This window comes from Chlamydotis macqueenii, chromosome 4, assembly GCF_036417535.1.
Source record: "Chlamydotis macqueenii isolate bChlMac1 chromosome 4, bChlMac1.mat, whole genome shotgun sequence".
In the NCBI taxonomy this organism is placed as follows: Eukaryota; Metazoa; Chordata; class Aves; order Otidiformes; family Otididae; genus Chlamydotis; species Chlamydotis macqueenii.
Window position 1 is genome coordinate 45,305,306 of NC_141559.1, and position 22,070 is coordinate 45,327,375.

At 35.6% G+C, this 22,070-nt stretch overlaps 1 protein-coding gene across 1 annotated transcript in view; it reads right to left on the reverse strand.

The window, feature by feature from the left end:
* The window catches only part of GPM6A (glycoprotein M6A), a 130,535-nt gene extending 109,708 nt beyond the window's left edge, over nucleotides 1-20,827 (reverse strand). The window contains exon 1 of the mRNA XM_086747389.1: nucleotides 20,289-20,827. Coding sequence (XP_086603515.1) covers nucleotides 20,289-20,325 — 37 coding nt within the window. The 5' untranslated portion in view covers nucleotides 20,326-20,827. The remainder of the gene's footprint in view (nucleotides 1-20,288) is intronic.
* Nucleotides 20,828-22,070: the final 1,243 nt, after the last annotated feature.

The following is a 22,070-nucleotide window of genomic DNA, read 5'->3' on the forward strand; positions in this document are numbered from 1 at the left end:
AAGAAAGCACTATACTTATGTATGGAAAAAATCAAGCAACAAAGAATAAAATTTTCAGCCTTCCCAAGAAACTGCAATGAGATTAGATAGAATTTTGAAAAGAATAATCTTTTTCCAGAATTTTGGAATTGATAAATGCAAGTCCATGTGTTTGTATCAAATTTGTACAAAATTAATGCAAAGCTTTCCTTTGAATTCTACTCACTTGAAAAAAACATTGGAAATATGGAACTTCCCCTTTCCTTCTTCCTTTCCCACTCCCTTCACCACCACCATCACATTTCTACCAGAATCAAGTACTCAGTTGTACAATATTTCAGTACACTGATATTTAAAAGCAATTGTAATCTATGAAAACTCTTTTAGCCATTTTAATGAAATGTTTACCTTATCTCTATACTCTTAAGATACTGAATACATGACCAAAAAAATGTATTGTTAAAAAAAAAAAAGGGTGGCTTTGTAGAGCTGAAGTTTGTTTTGTGGGAAAACAGTCACAATAAAGAGAAAAATAAAAAAAAAAGTCAGTAAAGTATTCCTCTTTGTATAGTGCATGTGACATATATCATACAACTGGTTGATTAATTTCACTTCATTACTGAAAGTCATCTAGCATGACCTGATAACTCACATGTAGTTCCACTGTTTGTGAGCAATGAACCACCCCAAGTTCACAGCAATGGCACTTTTTGCTTGCTTTTGGTAATGCACCTCTGAGTCACAGCAACTTCCTCACATTTTATGGCTATGTACAGGATTTAAACAGGCCTGATCCTTCTGCAGTCACCAGGGTACTAATTCAAAGAGCTCATGTGAAAATGAATGGATCGAATTTCAGACAATTGCAAGCAGTGACAAATGCAAATGCACTGATATCTTATGACTACTCTACATTCAGATACTAAAGTAAAAACTGAGCCATTCAGGATTTTTTGAGTAAGGTTAGTTGGTTTTTTTTTTGTTGTTGGTGGTTTTTTCTGCCCATCATGCAAGGAAACAAATGCTTATGTTCTAAATAAAAAAAAAAAAATTACTAAACAAAGAAAATTTGCAGTCCTCACAACACAGGGCTGAGGAAGTAACTTCCCACAGACGTTCTTTAAGACAGATGACTGTTAGCCACAGAAACAAAGCTGTACACCTTCCCTCGCTCCTCCCCCACCCCAAGACGCAACTTCAAAAGTATTTTTTTGTTCTTCAAAGCATAAGAAAATAATAGGAGTTGCAACAGGGCTCACATGTACAATGTGAAAACCATGTTTCCTCAAGGATGCAGTACATGGGAGGGTGCTTCAGTAGATTGAGTACTCAGTATTATCATTAATCTCCAGAGAGCTTACCCTGCTCTTACAATTCTTGACTGGATGTTAAAGATAAATTTCCTCCACTTTTCTTCAACCTACATACTAGACAGTTGACCTTCAGGGATCTTTATTCCTTACACTTCATTTGTTTAATTTGTAATAAATTCTTCCTTCTTTATTTTTATATCTGGGGAAGTTTATAACAGTTTGACATTGCTTTCAGTCATTCTAGTCTTGACATTTGTTGTCTGCAGTCAGACCTCAAGAAGGGCAGAACTGCTCTTCAATGTTATTCAGCATGTTAGCGGCAAAGGCTAGGTCTATCATGTGCTTTGACCCTAAAAGTAAAATACCAAAGCCTGAGGGCTACTCTTTGTTACCACAGAAAAAGAAAAAAAAAACAACAAAAAAAATCAAGTTATTTGGAAGCATGCAAATAAAAATAAGGATAGGGCATATGTATGCTCAAAGCATCAGTCTCCATACAACCCGTTGATGCAAATTGATATTGATAGAACATGTTACATATGTAGTTTTAAGAATAATCTTTTATTTGAAGTCATGAAGGCCAGAAATTTGCTTTTGTAATGCAACTGCTGAGATTTCATTCATATCACATGATTTCAGGAGCTGCTATTTAAGAAGACTTCAAATTTGCAACAAAGTGAGGGGCATGCAGAAGGCTGCCTATTTCAACAATTAGTCTAAGCATACATCTCGTTAGCAGACAGGAGTGTTAAAGAAAAATCTAGAAACAACATTTAAACAAGACAGCTTAAGTAGCAAAAATAAATCTTGCTGTAACAGTGCAGAGCTCAAACACAACATACTCTTTCTACTAAGATAAATTAGATGGTGGTGGTACTCATAGCTGTGGGTAGAGACTGGATGCACTGTGGCATGATGGGACGCACATTCCATGCACCACTGGGGAAGATATTGAGTCTCTCTTTGCGTGGGCAGGACAGCAAATGTATTCAAAGAAAGCAGATACATTTAATAAATAGCCTTTTGAGTATATTTCTATTAAGAGTTAGGTCTGCTAATTTCTTTCCATACTTAAGACTGAAATTTTCTTTGTATTTGGGGTCATATTCCATCATGTGCTGTTAAGAGAAAGTCCATGCTTTCTGCTGCCAAAGACAGAACAAATCTTTTCATCATTTCAGTAGCTGAAAGTGTTGCAATCGTCTTCCTAAAAAAAAAATAACCATTCATCTGAAGAAAATGGTTTTTTGTTTGTTTGTTTTGTTGTTTGGTTTTTTTTTTTTAACAAATAAGCGAACAAACACAGGCCAATTTGCTGCTTTGGGTTTACTTTTGTAAAATGAGTAAAAAGAGACACTGATCCCTAGAAAAAAAATATCTGTCCTGAGCTTTTCATATCACGCCTGTTATCACTAAGAAATCCAGTTCTTTGGAGGGGGTTGAAGTTAACAACTTTCTGAACTGTTCCCTCCTTTGGCATACTGCACAGACATCTACCATATGTATATCACAGTATTCTGCCTTAGATTATGCCACTGCTAAAAATCAAAGGTCTGTCACTCTTCATTTTAACAACACATATGCCATCTGCATAATGATTGCAGCTCCTTTAGTTTTGCTCATTTAAATAAAATATTTGGTTAGGAACTGAAGTGGGACAGACAAGATACTTCAATTACCCTATATTCCACCTTTGATAGCAAAGAACATTTAATGGCTGCACTTTATTTATTTATTTATTTATTTATAAATCAGTAAGTATTCCCTGGTATACTTCACCTTTCTTTAGTATATAGAGGCCTCAGCTCAGATTCCCATTGCAGAAATGTAAAGACTATGACATACTAAAGCAATAAACAAGTCATAGAATGAGTGGCATAAATGAAAGCTTATGTATGTCCTATATGGCTTTTCAGAGAGAGGAAATCAAGACACAGGGAGTAACAGTAAGATTTTTCAGGGGCACAAACAATCTTTTCTTAATTTCTGTAGGTCAAATTGAAAAATAAGTGATAACCAGTTTCAGATCTTTCATATCTCATTCCAGAATCTTAAATAATATCATAATAATTTTCACGAAACATTATTTCTAAAACAGTAACTTATAAATTACTGACTGAAAGAAGAGCTTGCTCTTTAATCCAATAATATATCTTTTGATACCTTCACTATTTCATAACGATTTCATTCCTCAGAATTACCAAGCATGATGGAAATTATTGCTGTGACACATTTCCTTTTTATTTGTGTGCTTTTACTGAGAGTTATATATTGGACAAAGGTCCAACATTTGTACCTACTGAAGCTGCACACTACTGGAACTACCTCGGGAAGATCTTTGACGGGATTTTTGTTTTCTTGTTTTTACTCTATTTTTTTTGAAAGGCAATTGTTGGTATTTGGTAAAGTTATTACAATAAAGTAGTTGTTTTTACAACCAGTTTGTACAATGTTCTGCCTCACAGAACCAGGGGCATGGTGTGTGTTTGTTAATTAATTTATTTCATATCCCCTACAAGTTCACTTTCACCCACATTAACATTTTTATGCTTCTGTTGCAGGAGTTGCATCACCTAGTTTCTCAGACTGAAAACTGTCATCTCAGTACTGCTTTTTTTAAGTGGTAAAGCAGACTAAGATGAGCTAGGAGAGCTCACTAACATGAATACAATCTTATGAATTTTGGCTGCATATTCCACCTCTCATTTACAAGAAGTGAGAAGGTCTCCTAAGTATATTTTGAATACAAATGATTCAACTTCTTACTTTCATTGTACATTATCATTACAGTTGCAAACATTCTGGCTACCTACCCACCTTATTAGCTCATATATAACAAACAACTGAATAAAAACACATTGTCCTGTCAGGAATATAGCTGAATGATCTATCTTTTTTTTTTTTTCCCCAGGTCCTTTTGAAAAAGTCTTGAAGATACTTATAATTGTGTGATTTTTGGAGTTTGTTTTCTCTCAAACTAGAAAGCTCCAAAATAGCACAGTCTTGTTGCTTACCTAACACCAACATCAGCTGTAATTAAAGCTGTAAGACAGCAATTGGAGGATTTTGCCAGAGGCTAGTTGTATTAGTACATATTGCAAAGATTGTATCTTAATACAAAATCATTAAAATATATAGGATTTAGAGTCTTCTCTGTCTTGATAACATATTAAGTCTTTGAACTGGACAAAATTAGACTCAGCATTTAGCTTTTTGATGGCAATAAATTATTCAGATAAACCAAATCAGCTGTGGTCCTCAGTGCACTAACAGTACCAAAAAGGTGGCCACTATCAGGAAGACAAGTTTATAGTAAACTAGAAAGAAGGAAAATGGAGAGCACTTAAGCATGCAGAATGATGCTCTGGGCAAAGAAAGTAAGCTGATAAACCTTGAACCACTGTAAGAAGTACAGAGCCTTCTAGGGTATGTCACTGACATTCTGGCCCACAGGATGCTCTTCTACAAAGAAGCAGCATGGATTTCATTCATTTCCAAGCTGTGCAGTTCACCAGCGTGGAAATACAAGAGTGGAATGGAGATAAGCCAAAAAAACAGTATTTCACTAGCTGATAGCTCAGAAGAAATGAAAGCATAGCTGAGAGCAACAAAATAAACAAAGCCTATGCTCCTGCACTACCCTGTGACTGAGGAACTTAGGAAGTTTCATTTCAAGTTCTTTTCCTTTATATTTGTCGTTAAACAAGATTAGTATTGAAATAGCAGATAATAATATTTTAAAATTTAAAGAAACTTTGAAGTTTAAGAAGGCATTATATTTTTTCCAGGATGAAAAACAGCTCCAGAACTACAGATTAAGAAGTTTTCTTTAATAATATGATTATTACTACTTTGAATATTCATACCTATTTTTGAACTTTCCTGCATTGCTAATAAACAAGACCTGCTGAATACATCTGCAAGCTGATTAACTGAGGTACACAGCACTTATTACACCGTTGCCACTGAGGATGTAAAAAGATACCCGCTCCAAATACATACTACATAACCAGCTCCATAAACTGCCTTTCAAAATTTCTAAGATGGCAGGACATTAGAGAAGATATTTATCCTCTACATATAGATAAAAGCTCAATTCTGTCTCTATTGAATACCTTATATTTACAATTACTTTCTTGGAATGTTCAAGAAATATAGGACTGGATAACAGAAATGTGGATATTTTATTAGCTATAGTAAAAAATTGCACACCGACATGAGTATTTGTCAAGCATTATGTCATAGAGAAATCTAGTTTCAGTTTTAAAGCAAACGATTCCATATTCTGAAATGAGAGCACTCTGAATTAGTCATTTCCATTAAACTATGAAGTAGAATTGCCTAGCAATCAAGAAAATTAATTCAGAGATTAAAATAAACACTGTGACACGGACAGAGCAACTGCTATTCTATCCCAACAAACATAAAGACACTTAGAAAAGAGGCTAGTGTTTCCTAAATTTTTCTTAACAAAGAAAAAACAATTCCATAAAATGAGTCATAATGGACAAAAAATGAAAACAAACAGTCAAAGCAATTGCATAAAGCCAATGCAAAAAACTGCCCTCTTTTCACATAACATCATTAAAATGAAAAATAGATAAAGTTTTTTCATATTCTGACAATAGTGAACAAATTGCTGTGGAGTTTTCTAAGATGCTTTCCCACTTACAAAGAGCAAATTTGTTTCATTACATTAATTCCATGTAAGTATTCCATATTTTAGTACTTACTAGCTTAATTTATTATGAAATTAATGCCTACCTGAGAAAGTTCTGCAGCATTATTACCCACTACTACGCCTAGTCAAATTATTCCTCATCACATTTCTGTAGGGAAGCTTTTAAATTAATCAGTTTATCTCACTGAGGTTGCTATGGAAAAAAACTGTAACAGATTAAGGACAGTAAGGATGACTGCAATAATTTAGCTTAATGACTGTTACTTTTATATTGCCTGTTACATCTGGGCCACTGTGTAATTCATTGTCCCTGAAGGACTACAAAAAGCTTAGTAAAATCATCTCTTTAGAAATAAAACAATCACATTCTGTAGCAACATTGAAGTCTATCACCTTGTCAAGATATTAGATTAGAGGAATTATTACGGATCAATGGTTACTGAATGGCAGTACTTTCAGACCTCTAGTAGTAGAAAGTCCATCTTTCCAGCTTGAGATGCACTTTGTATGCACTCAAAAAAAGATCAGGAATTACGAAGGCAAGAACAATCAAAAGAGAAAAGTGAGATCTCAGAGGATATCACAAGATTTAGCTACTGCAACAGCTACATCAAATCTAGTTGAGACTATATTAAAAGCTAATAAAAATAAAACAATGTGAGAAATAAATCAAGATAGGTAGGAATAAGATAACTCCCCAGGCATGGACATAACTGTAACTCTTCTATCAAGAAAGAACAGTATACTTCAGCTCTTCGGTTGAGTGTAATATTCACAAAATACACCCACAGCTAGTTACAGATACTTTAAAGTCTTCAAATCTGCATATTCCAAGCACATTCAAGAAAGGCAGAGGTGCCTGAATTGGATTTTAGAAGTTCAGACTGTCAAGAAGTATGTAATAAAGTACATGTTTTCATTTTCTAGCAGGAGATATGACAGGTAATAATGGAAAGATATCTGCTGGAAGCACGGGCAATAGAGATGGTATGGGCATGTGTAACAGAGCAAAATGAAGAAAATATTAACAGCAAAAGTTCCCCATATGCAAACACATCCATAAAGCCAATAAAAGACCCCCTAATGTCCATAACGAGTTCCCCTCTGTCTTAAATATTTAACGACTCCACCAGATGGGGAGGGGGATGAAAAATATATTGTCTGAAGTATTAGCATAAACACAGCTGACCTACTCACTGCTAGGTTATAATTACTCCTGTGTTTTCACTAGTGAACAATGTTCATAAATCTAGAATAATTTTGAAAGATGACATCTTTGAGAAATGGTAGCTTGCATATGCTGCTAAACAGCTGAAATAAATTATTTTTCTTTCCTGGCCGTTTTGCCACATGCCGTGGATGTGGTTGTAGTACACAAGGTTTACTAAACACTTAGGATAGTCAGAATGATAAGCATCTTTTTTTTTGTTAATTTTATCTGTATGATAGAATGGTATTATAAAACTAGAAGATACTCCTGCAAACTCTACACATAGCTGACAATAGTATCCCTTTTTTGCTTCAAGATTTTAAACAGCACAGCTTATACAGCAAAAATCTCAGAAACGAATGCCCATTTTCTGTGTTCACACTAGATATTTTCAAAGTCCAAACCTTGTAATAACAGAAAGCCTTGTAATAGACCCTCAGTTCAGTACAATTTATTAATTATCTACTCCACTTTATCCGAAAAAAACACAGGCAACTAACCAACATGCTACTTCAGACTTGCATTAAAAGACTGAAAGTCTCACCTACAGGTCATTACAAGAGGACAGCGAGAAGGATAACACCAGTGTTGGTCCTTGCGCTAGCAGCAGGAATTTAATTAAATTAAACTCCCAGATAATCTTAGAAAGCAGACCATGACCATGTTGCAGAGAAAAGGTAACAAGAAGGTCACTAGTAGCCTGCCTTGGGGAAATTCCATCTGCACAGCAAATCTGATGACTGGCTTGGCTTAAGCATGTGAACAAGACACACGAGCAAAATATTTCAGTACCACACCAGACAATCCAGTATACCCTGCCCAGAAGCAAATACAAATTCTAGTAATTCAAAGGAAAAACACAAACAAAAACTCTTAAAAATTAAAACAGCCAAGAAGAAAAGAAGAATAATTTATTGGAACTTCAGACAGCATAGGAGACCTCAAAGCATATTAATCTGCTGTAACACCATGAAAAACAAACAAAAAAACCCAGCTGATAAACTCCACTCAACCTTCCTTTCTCTCAGACCCTATTAAATTGCATCATCATATCCTCTCACAGATTTCCTGCTAAAAAACCCTGACAATTAAATGCAAATTACTCCATGGCATTGTTAGGTCTTAATCTTAAAGACTGTGCATGCACCTCCTTTTTGCTTATGTGAATAATTGATATAAAACCAATGAGATGATTACTCACAGTGCATGACATCAAATATGTACATGGAAGTCTTGGCAAGACTCTAATCTTGGCAAGATTAGAGCCTTGGTCATTGATTTTCCAGATTTTGAAGTTACTGATGTCTGTAATTTTAGAAGCATTATATTACCCTAAAATCAAGGGCAATATATGCATTTATAAGCAAGTTCTACTAATTTCTACAACATTGGTGGGTAGTTTGAATGGAAGTGGTCATTAATACACTACTAAGACCATGAATTTTCCAGCAAAAGGGAAGTATTAAGTAGCAAATATAGTCAAGACTAAACAGAAAAAAAAAGTTTTATGGCTCAGAGGAGTAGATATCAAGCTAATTATGACCACTTGGAAAACAGAATATTGTTTCATTTCTATCTATCTATTTCAGCCATCTAGTTAACTAACATGGCAATAAGATGCTTTTGATAGCATGAGAACCACAAAGAGAATCTGCAGGTGTTTATAAGGAGCTGCAACCTCCTACTAAGTGGAAAGGCAAGGGGGAAAGCATGGTTATGCTTATTTACAATGTTAAAAAGCATATGTTGATCAGAAGCAGTGGTCAACTTCTCAGTAAGAAATTAGAAGGCTGAACAAGTCTCTGAAGAAAATTGTACTGCTATATTCAAGCATCATAACAAATAGGAAAAGCATTTTATATATCTAACATACTCAGACTATTCCATGAGAAAGTAAATCACTGTATTTGTGTCATTCAGCTACAAATTTAAGTACCTTTTCTATATAGGAGTGGTTTATCAACAAGTCATGAAGAAAGGCAAATCATGATAAGTGGGAAGCATTTCATGCTAAAGCTACTCAGTTTAAAAATCAATAACGCAACATTCAATAATATAATTGAATACCTTTATGAACAACACAGTGGTCAGTAGTCAATGGTCTCTTTCTCAAGGCAGTTTCAAACATTTACTTTCATCCTCAGTTATGCATATTGACTTACTATTTATAATGACTTAGCAACCTACTAGCCCCATAAGTTCAAGAACACACTCTTCATTGGTACACAACCTTTATGAAAAACACTATCCTTTAAAAGTGTATAAGTTCTTTTGTGTCATATTCAGAATTCAAAATGTTACTGATTTTACCATTATCATTATAAGCAAAAATGAAAATCTGTTCATGGACATCTGCTCAATTAAGGTTTTTCACAATGGACTAATCCAACAGCCAGAGAGGTTGAATTTGGGCTCACTGTGGCCAGTAGCAGATACTGCATCCCCTTTCTTCTCCTGCAGCTACCTGACCTGCTTAACATTGTACCCAGGGAGGGCACAGAAGCATTTGAATGCTCCGAGTGACAGCAGCACTATCAGCCACCTCCTCCACTGAAAAGGGAGCATATCAAATTTAAGCATCCCAGAGGCTAGATCTAGCCTTCAAGTTGCACCATAAGCATGGCAAGTAAATTATGCAGACAAATGTAGTTGGAAATATCATCTTGTCCTGGTTTTGGCAGGGATGGAGTTAATTTTTCCTCTCAGTAGCTGGTATGTTTTGGATTTCGTGTGTGAAGAATGTTGATAAACACCCTGATGATACCAGTTGTGACTGAGACCAAGTACACCGTCCCGCTTTCCAAGTCTCACTAATTTGCAGATGCAGGAAGCTGGGAGAAAGACAGACAGCATAATTGATCCAAACTGGCCAAAGAGAGTATTCCATGCCATAAACGTCATGCTCAGTATATAAGTGGGGGAAGGCCAGGGCAGGTATCTGCCTTCCTGGCATCCATCTTTGCTCCTCGTTTATGCTGGCATCAGTCCCTCTACCTTGCTGGCTCCCTTTTGCTCCTTTGCTTGCCGCTCAGTTTCGTTTCCGTGATCGCTGCTCAAGACGGGCTGTATCGGTCATTGGGACATCGGGTGGTGAGAAAACATATATTGTTCACTTTGTATATTTTAATATCCTTATATTCTGTTATTATTGTAGTTTTCCCTTGTTATTTTAGTAAATTGTCTTCATCTCAACCCACGAGTTCTCCTTCCTTCCCAATTCTCTCCCCCATCCCACTGGGGAGGGGGAGGGTGAGCGAGAAACTGTGTGGTAATTCGGGCTAAGCCATCACAAATCTTCACCACAGAAGTCACAGAACAAGAAGGCCAGTAAAGAGCAAGAAATTGCCAAACATAAATCACTTTGTACATAAGACATGAGGACACAATATGGTATTTAACTGGTAAAAGGCAAGGATTAATTAACTGGAAAGGTTAAAGTAACTTTAGCTTGTCTGTTGCCATTCACAAACAGGGAAGGCAATCCTCTATTGAATGACTTCACAGTTACGTTACCCACAAATGTATCTCATTAGATTCCTCTTGATCTTTCAAGGGAAAAATGGAAAAATGGCCTTCTATATCTCTAATAAGTAAATGTTAATTCTCCTGTACTTTGTAAGGAAGGGTAGATGCTCTGTTTTATATTACTTGAACTGTGCATTTAATTCTCCTTAGCAAGACCTCAGAATTTGCAGTTCCTGCTAGTATTATCAAAGGCTTATCACAAACCACAACAACATATAAAAATTATTCGGAAGTGAATCTACCAGTTGGCTATGTGGAGATGTTTTTGGCAGCATGCCTAGAATGCCAAGAAATTCAAAGTGTTCCATAAATTCCCACATCATATTCTCAGGCCATTTGGGCTTTGTGGGTCAAAATATATGACTTGACTTTTCCCAAAAGACCAAGGAGATAACCACGTAAAATGTGAAATATGAGGGGCTTACAAATCTTGGCAGTGTATTTCTACAAGCGAAAAAGAGACTGTCTGCAGGTTTCTTTGAGGCTTCATATACCACCATAATAACTAGAGTTTGAGCATTTTTTTTTTCAAAATATATCAGAAAGAAAACCACTCAAAATTGCAAATGTTTACTAATGTGAAGTGTTAAAGAACAGTCTTAGGACTTATTTACTGATAGAACAGGAACAATAGAACTAGCAACAGCGCTAACTTTTCCATAGCCTTCCACCTCTAGTGCAGACCTGGAGGATTCACCCTCAGCAGCCTGCACAATGCCTTGCCCACCATAGTCCAGATTCCCCTTGTCATACTAGAGAGACCTACCACAGCATCAACTTCTGCACGCAGATTCTAGCCTGTAAGGACTGAGAAGTCTCAAAACATTCAAGGTACTGTATCCGAGCAGAAGATCTTTTGAAGGTGGAGGGTTGTTTGAAGTGAGATGTTTAATAGAGGGACAAAAGAGATGGGGAGCAAACAATTTTGCAGATGGAATCAGAACACAACAGTATGTAAGTATTGGCTTTTTTTTTCTGAAGAGGTGAGGATCAGAGCTCTGTGCCAGCCAAGCACAGAGATAAGTACCTGGCTTGGATAGGCTTCCTCACCTATCCCCTGAGATACCAATCAAAATGATGACACCAGAAGCTCAGGATCTACTCCTGTATAACAATACGCAAGTCTAGCTACCTCCAAATGTCCTCACTTGAGAGCTGCAAAGAGACATCCCAAGCTTTCCCATGGTGGTTTTCTAAAGGCTTTTAAATTGACTCAAAATTATGCCAGCTGCATACTATTGCATATAGCTTAATAGAGTAAAAGAAAATTGGGTGGGAAATCAGGGGGTGGCAAGCTTTGATGAATTACATGAACAGAGCTAAGCTGATTCACCAGTAGTAAAGGGTGCCACTACACTCTGGAGCCTCCCACGCTGGCTACATCACCTTGCTAAGCAAGGGTACATAGTACCAGTTTTCTTCACCAGAGAAACTAGGCCAACAGGTCAACTCTAATAACTCTTTTCCAGGAACATAAAATCATAGAACATGAGGTGATACACTTTCCTTTTCCAACTAAGAGACTCCTTCCCATTTTGCATTGCTTTAAGAAAAAAAAACAAACTTGCTCTTCCTCTTTCCCTCACCTATGCATAACTTTAAAATAGTTAGGAACTGCTCACAGTTACAATATTACCATAGTAGTATTACCATAATAATATTACAATATTACCTATATAGCCATGAACACAGCATGACTACCGTTTTACTTAAGGGGGAAAAATGTATTTAAGTTACATGTTCACTATTTTCAAAAGATAATCTGAAATTATGCTTCTCATTACTATTTAAGTAAAACTTCTCAAATATTTTATATACCAACATTAATCTTCAAATATCAATCTAGCACTACTCTGCTCAGATTACTTGTGTTTTGGTTAGGATTTTTTAATTTAAAATCATTGAACTTTATATCATGATATCAACACCATAAGAGATTTTAATATATTTTTTCCTTGAGAGATTAAAATGTAAAGATTGAAAGCCATTTCAAAACACTCTACCTTAAAACACACATTTTATTTATAAACAATCTCCTAAAGTTTCCATTAATGCCCTTTACAGGTCTTGTCCAAAAGATCTTTCATTCTTTTAACTCTAATGTTATCTTCCTCTATTTTCATGACAATTTCAAACTTCTGAACCCCTCCAAAGGTCTTTCAAGTTATATTGCTTATTTCTTTCTTCTTTTCATCATATTGCCTCTCTTCAACCTCTGTCAGCACGATCATCTCTATTTTTTTCCCCATTGTGCCTTAATGCAGTGACCCTTGCTTAATCACTTCACTATGCTACTATACTCTCTTCAAATTCTTTCTTAATGTCCAATTTTGCCTATATAAAAGTCATTCTGCTGCAGATTGAGAAGTAGGATGTGAACAGCTATGACTTAATTAACAAACATGCAGCACTTGTCACCTTACATTACTTGTTCCCAGAAGAAATTTTAGAATGTTGTAGAATTTCATTTCCATGCCTTCCAAATGTTAAACAGAAAGCGCTTCCACAGAAAATTGAAAAGCAGGACGACAGTCACAAGAAGCTACTTTTTTTTTTTAGGAAGAGGAAAAAAAACAAAATACACTTGTGGGGTACAAATAGGAAGATACTGAGAAGTGGGGAATGCTTACTGGAACAGCAAATACTATATTTTACTTGAGTTTTATTTACACTCTGGCAGTAGCACCTTCCTGCAAAACTCATATACCAGAAGTGCAGCAAATGCACCTTTCACTGAAGTCTTTTTTTTTTACCAGAATTGCAGCAAATGCACTGCTCCCCTTGCATTACTATTAAAAAGACAGATTTTGGTTAAAATGGCTACTAAATTTGTTGTGATATTCATTTGCTGTACAGTTGTATTGCTACCACTACTGGAGGGGAGCAAGCAAAACAAAAAAAAAAAAACACCCACCAAAAAAACCTTTCACTATGTGAACCAAATAAAAATTATTCAGAAATTGTCCAAGTGCAAATATCAGGGGTATTATAAACATCAAGAGTAGTTGGTGATATCTTAGCAACTGAGCAACTGTTATTTGCAACAATGTTGTCCCAGATAGCTGCAGTATACATTTGAGGACTACTGAAGCCTGACATGATGACTAGTAAGAAGGATATAAAAATATTAGGGAGGGGGGACAAAAAAAAAGAAAGAGAGAAAATTTAGCTTTGTTGAGACCAGCGTATTGTAGTATGAGAGTTGGCATAGACAAGCTAACAGAATGTTTAAGCCACTTCTTGCATCAGTGGCCTTCCTTCATAAGGCCCTAAAGCGTATGTGTGCAAAAACTCACAGTACTGATAGTTAATCCCTATTTGGTGTTTATCTTTGACCCTCACAATTTTGAGGGTCCAAGTTTGATCCCTTTGCTGATGAGAAAATGAGGAGACTTAGATCTCATTCCTTTCATGCTGGAATTTAAGTCTCTGTAATTCCCTGCCCCCCTCCACCCCAAGCAAAAGATTTGTGATGACACATCAACATGGAACTTGCTGACCTGTCTCAGAAATGAGACCTGGGATAAAATATCAGCAGGAATTATGCATTTTACGTGCATGAACTAGCTGCAAATTCTTCTGAAATAGAATTGTCAAATGGAATATTAACTAACAAACTATTTGATATAAGATCAATATTCACCTTTGCCTTTTCTACACTCTGATTTCCAATGGCCATCAGGTGCTTATGTGCTTTATGGTTTTTATAACATACACAGTCTCTACAATCTGAAGCAGAACAACACAAACTTTTTTTTCTTATTTTCTACTTAATTCTCTGAATAAAACTATTAGGGGAAAAGAGCATATTCTCACCTCTTTATATAGGGAGAGTTAACAGTTCAAAAGTATTGTATCAAGAAAGCAAACATTGTCATCATATGAGGCCAGTAGCATTCCATCCATGCTTCCATCTTGAATTTTAGTGCAGTTGCAGGCAATTCAAAAAGGTTAAAAATCACATTGCCTAAATTGTATGTGAGTCCCTCAATCCTTCTCCATAAGGAGCCTAAGCACTAAGCTGAATCAAATTAATTTTTTCTGTCTCTGCAGTATTGCTTTGTCATTACTAAAAGTTTATTTTTTGAGAGTAATTAGAAACCTAAAATACCCCTTTTCCCCCGACGTGAGCCCTTACTTTCACAAACTGTAGAAAAAGCTTTTTATAAATTTATATTGCTGTTTTAATACAGTATTTTTTCAAGAATTTGTATAAATCAATAATTTTAAATATATTCAACTCTTACTTATGAAATATATTATTTCTAAAATAGCTTATTTATGAAATCGACATACAAGCGCCACAATTACCATGAAGACTTAAATTCTCACACATTAAATTGAGGATTCCATCTGCCTTAGGGCAGCTGGAATACTTTTTGCCCTGTAAGAATATACATAAAAGTATAATGAGGTCCTATTAATGCTGGATTTTCATGCCTATGACTAGTATGATGTTAAGCCTGTAAAAAGTACAAAGTTTTCTACTATTAACAGAGACATTCCAATGTTAAAGATTATGTAAGCAAGGAAGACTAAATTTATTTACATCATTATCTGTGAATAAAAGCCTAGGGTATTGAATAATAACATATATTCAAATTACAGCTCTAGAACTCACTGCTCCTAATGTAAGAATATTAAGTAAGGTAGTCTGTAGCTACCATGTAACAGAGAATAACTCTTACAATATTAGAAAAATTAACTTCAAATTCATATTGAATGTTTTTGCATTTTTCTTTAATAATCCTTGCTGATTAACTGCTAAGGAGTATTAAGGAAGGAATATAATGAAATACTTTGCCAGATGCTAAAATTTTCTTCCATATTTAACATTGATTAAGACAGAAAATTATTTACTCTGTTAGTGACTTTGTGATTGTTAAGTGAGTGAGTATTTTATCTGACTCTCTTACAATACATACACACACTCTTAAGAACAGGCAACAACAAACATGACAAAAGTAAAGACTATTTTACTCTGAAGGAATTGTAAAAATACAATCTGAACACAAGCTTGGGAATTAAGAGTAGAATTGAAAATATATTCCCAAAGGAAACAGAGATTAACTTCTGCCCATCATGCTTTCTTTAAGAATCAAGCATCGCAAATCCAGGTTTTGTATGAAGAATATCAGCCAGCAAATGTCTGCTACTTCCTACTTATAAGGCCAAATTTTAAAACTGTTTCCAAATTACTCAGAAAACTGTACTTCAGAGGTCCTATAAGACTAGACAGAGTACTACCAACATAAAAAGGACCTAATTGAAGATACAAGCATGGCTGAGAATTAGTGTGGCATTTACCTTAAACAGAAAATAACTCCTTGGCTTTGTTTACAAGGATAGTCACCCAGCAAAATCAAAGTGAAAAATACTAAGATTTGCTCATTTTTATTTTAAACAACTTTCTAACAATAGTCAAATGAGAATCTAGATAGCTGTTCTCTTTTAGAGGTAAATAAAAAAATTTAGAAGACTAACTTGCAAAGGATGCCAGCAATGTTTTGACTATTTGGCTGTTGGTTTATTTCTTAATATGAAATAAAAATAATCACCTTCATCCAGTCAATAGTATCCTACTACTCAGAGTCTGCCATTTTCCAAAAAGTACTGATGTAAGAGGAAGCAATTCAGCCTCTCATGGCTGAAGAAGCAGAGGCTGTGTGTACATATTACTGATAGCATCCCAGACGCCTTCTGACTTTCTTCTAAAAATCTACTTAAAGCTCTCCTTTACTGGCATGCTGTGGAACAGGCAAAAAAGCTTTGATAATAGGCTGCAGATCCACTTAAACCACTAATGAAGACCAAATACTAAGTAATTATTTATTTTCTAATATTCAACTATTTCTTGTCACAATAATATTATATATATTTTTTGCTGTCTTACCAGTGGAACCTTATCTGTGTTTGTTAGGTATACTACAGCCAAGGGAGCTTAAGTAAAATTGTACACACACAGATGATCCATCCCTTCCTGAGAGTTTATTTTATAAAGGAATTCAAACTACAAAATGAAGTTATGGATGAACCATAAAAAAGGCACATGTATCTTCAATTTAGTGCAAGTGCTATGTCTTGCTGGGCTCCAGAATGTTTCCTTTTTCTGAAATAGATATGTGGGGAGAATAACCCGAAACTCCACTGTGTCAAGTGCCACACAATGCAAAAAATTATAGTGCTTGCCCTCTGAAAAGTTTTATATTGGAGAAAATGACTGGGGTGGGGATATTGTTGCAATCTTAGTGCTTTCAGGCGGGAAGATCTCTTCTGTAGGAACTGGACCAGTATCTTTTTCCACATAGGAAAGCTAACAGTTTGACGTCATTGTCTTTCAAACACGGGCAGTTGAGACCTAGCACTGACACATGCAAATTTATGCATGAGGTTTTCAAAATTAGCATGCATCCCTAAAGACATCAGTGAAACTTCTGCATCTAAGTGGAGCTGATCGTTTTTGAAAAATAAACCAGTCAAATTAATTACAGGCTTTAGTTATCCTGGGTTTTCCTGACAGCAAATTTGCAATCAAAGCTCTCAGTATGTTACCGTTCTAGGCATGTAGCATAATGTCAGTATTATGGAAATTGTGAACAAGTTGATATTTCTGAGATGTTATGACTTTCTATTTTGTTAGAATACATTTTAGTGTTCACATGTAGCTTACATTTTAGCCAGACTTTCTACACACTTTCAGTTCTTGGACAGCTACAGACAGCTGTGCAGCAGATGCCTTTTAAACATCATCCCCAACCTGTCCTGGCTTGCAAGCAAAGGAAATGTATCAAGGGGAAAAGGGAGAGAAAAAAAACCCAAGTCCTCTAATACTTTAAAACAGAAAATAAATGAATTCAAATTATTTGTGGTTTCAATTTTTACTTTACATATGAAAACTGCTGGACAACAGCATTATCTCATTTTACTGTATTAAAGGTACTGATGCCAGGAAGAAACAACACTTTCCAAGGCCAATAGAAAAAAAATAAGAGGAGGTGGGGGGAGGATGATATCCATTTCTGTTTTCCAGTCATTACTTTGAACTATGCAGTTTCTAGTAATTCATTATTTTCAGATTCTCTAAAATAACAAGACTGCCAAATCTGCAAGCCTTGTATTAGAGCTATCTTTATCGCATTTATGAAATGCATCAGTGTGAAACTATTCACTTCCATCATGGCTGCTAGCAAGATGTAATGCTGTTCAGTGGGAGGTTCAAAGCATCTGCTGTGAAAAGCACAGGAGTTGATAAGCAGTGACAATTTATACTCCCATTGATTTTTGTAGAAAGCAGAGGAGAAAGAAAGAAACAGTTGCACTTAAGATGGCAGGAGAACGAAAATTAGAATATATGAATTACAATTAAATTTGATGGGACACTACAGTTAGAAAAATGAATCCAGATGACCTAGAACTATACTATGGATATCAATCAAACACATAATAGATAAGCCACGCTAAATGAAAGCAAAAAAAAGCCCCCCAGGGACTATGAAAGAGAATATCAAGTCATACTAGAAATAGTCAATATTTTTCAAGTGCAAAGTGCAAACCTTAAAAGAGATACATGATTTCATAATCATCCCTATACTTCACTACAATTCCAACAGCCATATTCAAACAGTCCCAAAAATGAAAAAAATGAAAATATTTTTTTATTTCCCTCCTGAATTGCAAATTTTCTTCAAACTCTAAATACATTTTAGAAGTTGACATAATCTGAAGTGGGAACACGACAGGTTGACATGACAGGTCCACAGGTATGGTCACAGCAACTAAGCAGCATCCCCTTCTACACCAATATGGAAAATTAAATATGATTTGCAAGCTCTTAACATTCTCCTGTCACTGTCTGTGATGACAGCTGGGTACCACTAAAGGAAAAAAAGGCTGAACACATGGCATTGTAAATGGGGGCTGGGGGGTAAGTGGTGTTAGCTGTTGTAATCACACTATTAATCACACCATTCTGAGTGGCTATTGGTCATTCAGCTCCTTATCATATGAACAATGAGGACACAGTTTATCAATAGCATTATCATTTTACTACACAAAATGATTCACTTTTTTTCTCTGATTTTTTTTTCCACACTGTTTCTTCAGGCAATATCATTCAGTGACAACAAAGTGTTTTGATTCAGTGGTCAAGCAGTTCAATTTACTTGTCTTAAGGGAAAAAATGCATTTTAGACTTTATAAAAAGCATGTCTTTGATTTCTAAATGTAAAGCACTAAATAATTTGAACCATCGAAAAAGAGCACTGATTTTACCTTCAGAAAAACAAAACAAAAGCAAACCTGAACTGTTTTGTACTTTCCCATTATTTCTTCCATTTGCAAATAATAACTGAAGAAACTCCTGAAATTACCACTTTATCAATAAACATAAGTATGTATACACACAGCGGGGGGCACGTATATCCTCCTTTAGTCTTCTCACGACTGTCTACTCTGCATCTAGATCACGTCAAGACCATAAACAATTCAAAGCTGCATTCTGTCTAAATGGGTCACTTATAATGAGAAAGCATGACATTTACATGTAGAAAGCAGATTGATCAGGGAGCGAAAAAACAGAATATGGCATCTGCACATAAAATTATGCCTTTACAGGCAATTTATATTAAATGATTTGGCAAGTTCCTAAATCCTCCTCAAAAATGGAAGTGAATTCAAAATAAATGTAAAATTAAAAGTATACATGATTTAACATGGCAAATATTCACTAGGATTACCTTTGTGCTTGCAGTAAAGTAAAATGAAAAAACCTTGGTTCCTTTCACTACTATAATGTTGCTTGTACAGAATCGCACTTAAATCAAGAGAGCAAACCCACTATATTTCTCAGAGATTCACAAACTGATAAACAGTCTGCAATAATTTTAAATTGCACCTTTACATGCTAACACATCCCATCATATTCAGTTATTTTCAACTTGACCAGAAACAGTGGAACAGAAATGCTCTGGACGTGCTGTGTACATCTCGCTAAAGCAATTTCAGCTGCAAAATGCAAATCTCTACAATGTAAATATTAGAACTATAGCAAGGCTGCTTTAAAACATCACAAAACAGAAGTGGAAAAAAGGTTGAGGGAAATTTCAATACTGCCTAAATACATACAAAATCTACCCCGTGTCTTTGTTCAGTCTGAACTCTCGTTCAAGGTGTAAATACTGGTTACATTGTTAGATAGCCCCCTGAAACTGGCTCCAAATATTGTGTGAGTAGCTCTCTCATAGTTCACACTAGACTCCCTTGACCCAGCTAGACAAGCGTGAAAACATGAAATAAATGAAGGTTAACAAAGACTGGTCTAGGAAGCAGGCTGCATTAAATGCTTGCAATATTATTAGTATAGATGTAAAATTAGCTATTTAGATTCTTTTAAGATGACAGGCACTATATGAATGCTAGGTGCTATAGCAGAGAGACAAATGAAATAAATGGTATTTAAAAAAAATCTTTCCCCAACAGCTACATAAGGATATTCACGAACCTTACAGCATGCTGCTAAAGCAAATAAGGAACTGCAAAATCATTATCTCCTTGCAAAGAGAAAGCAATTTTATCACAATACCTTTCTGTGTTTGTCCCTCTTCCATATTCTCTTCCATCGCTACCTTTCTTCACTAGAAACAGCTACAGAGGATTAATCAAAAGCTTCAGTCAGATGTAGGAAAAAGTGTGGATTTTTTTTTCCCTGGGAAGCTCCAACAGCAGAGGCTTAGGCAAGTCCTCAGAGCTTAGCTAAGGCTCCCTCACTCTCCTTGTTTGCTTGGAGACAGGCTGTCAAGTGTAATTTCATTCAAATTACTCTTCCGTGAAGATTATCAATTTTTCTTCCCAAAGCTGCCCATTGTGTACCACTGTAAGCAGGTATTCAAATGAACAGTCTGCGAATTTTGGGGGGAAATTTGGTCTGAGCCCTTATGGCAGGGACACTGATTCATAAGGCTCACTTTGCATACAAAATGGAGAAAAGAAATTGCGGTTTGTCTTGAAATCTGTGTTTTAAATTGGAAACAGGCTGTACTGAAAACAGATGGAGGGGTGTCCTCCTAATGGGAAGCAGACCACCAACCCATAATTCCCCCTATTTGCCACTGAAGTGGGAAAGCCCAGATGCCTGTGGGTTCTTTATGCTGTATTACTCGTCTTTCTCTCTCTCTCTCTCTTCTCCCTCCCCTCCTTCCCCCTCCCCCTGTATCAGCACAGTTAAGAACAATATGACTCTTCATTTCCCTCCTCATATACCTATGTCATCTGAAACTAACAACAAATATACACTATTACCCTTATGATATTCTAGAAAACATCTTTATAACAGTAATATTTTGTATGCAACTGTGTTTATACACACATAGAAGCACAATTTAATACACGACATAGATCGCTGCAAATTATATGCACCCTACACGTTATCTGCCACTGTCACAGTAAATAGGAATTTAGAGGCAGTTCAGAGATTTTAAACAGTACTTGCATCATTTTTTTTTCTGATTTCTAATATCCAAAATTAGCTGTACACTTCAAATCCCTATTAAAAAAACTGGACCTTCTTAAAATGGTGAAGCGCCACATGTGGGTATGTATGTGAGGAAGCACGTACAAACACACATACTGTTCTGAATTTACTCAGGAAAAGCATAGGTTAAATACACTGTGAGGGCACCTACTCATTTGGGAAGCTCTGCAGTCTGATTTGGAATGCAAATTGGACGCTGCAGTCTAGCAATAAATTAGCATTTTTGTACCTTAGTCTACAGAGTAATGTAACATCATTTTAAGACATTCATTATTTCACAAAAAGTGCAATTAGAACAAGTCTAATTTTTCTTTACATTTTTTACTTCTCATCCTTCTGAGAAAACAGTGACTAAAAATTATCCACAAATAAAAACTACTATAGCTGAAAATTAATATTTACATATAAATGATATATAGCTCATCTATTTACTTTATGCTAGCTAAATAGATTGATCTAGTGCTGTCTTCTAAGTCACAAAAAAAAAAAGCTAAGTGGTTTTGGGTGGTTTTTGGTTGGTCAGTTGGAGGGGGTTTTTTTTCTTTTTGGGTTTCTTTTAGGTTTTTTGTGGCTTGGGGGAGGGTTGTGTATCCTGTGTAAGCCTCTCCTGCTATATTTTTTTCCCAAAGTATTTTCTTATATTAATATCAGTCTTCATATTTTAAAAAGTGTCTGGCAAATATTTTACTTAGGGTGGCAACTGCTTCTAAGATTTGCTTCTTGATAGCACCAAATATTTGAGATAACCAACCTCTCTAACAGTGATGATTGCAACAAAGGAATCAATACGTTGGTTATGAAACCAAATGACCTTGTTCCTTGAAACAATCATAC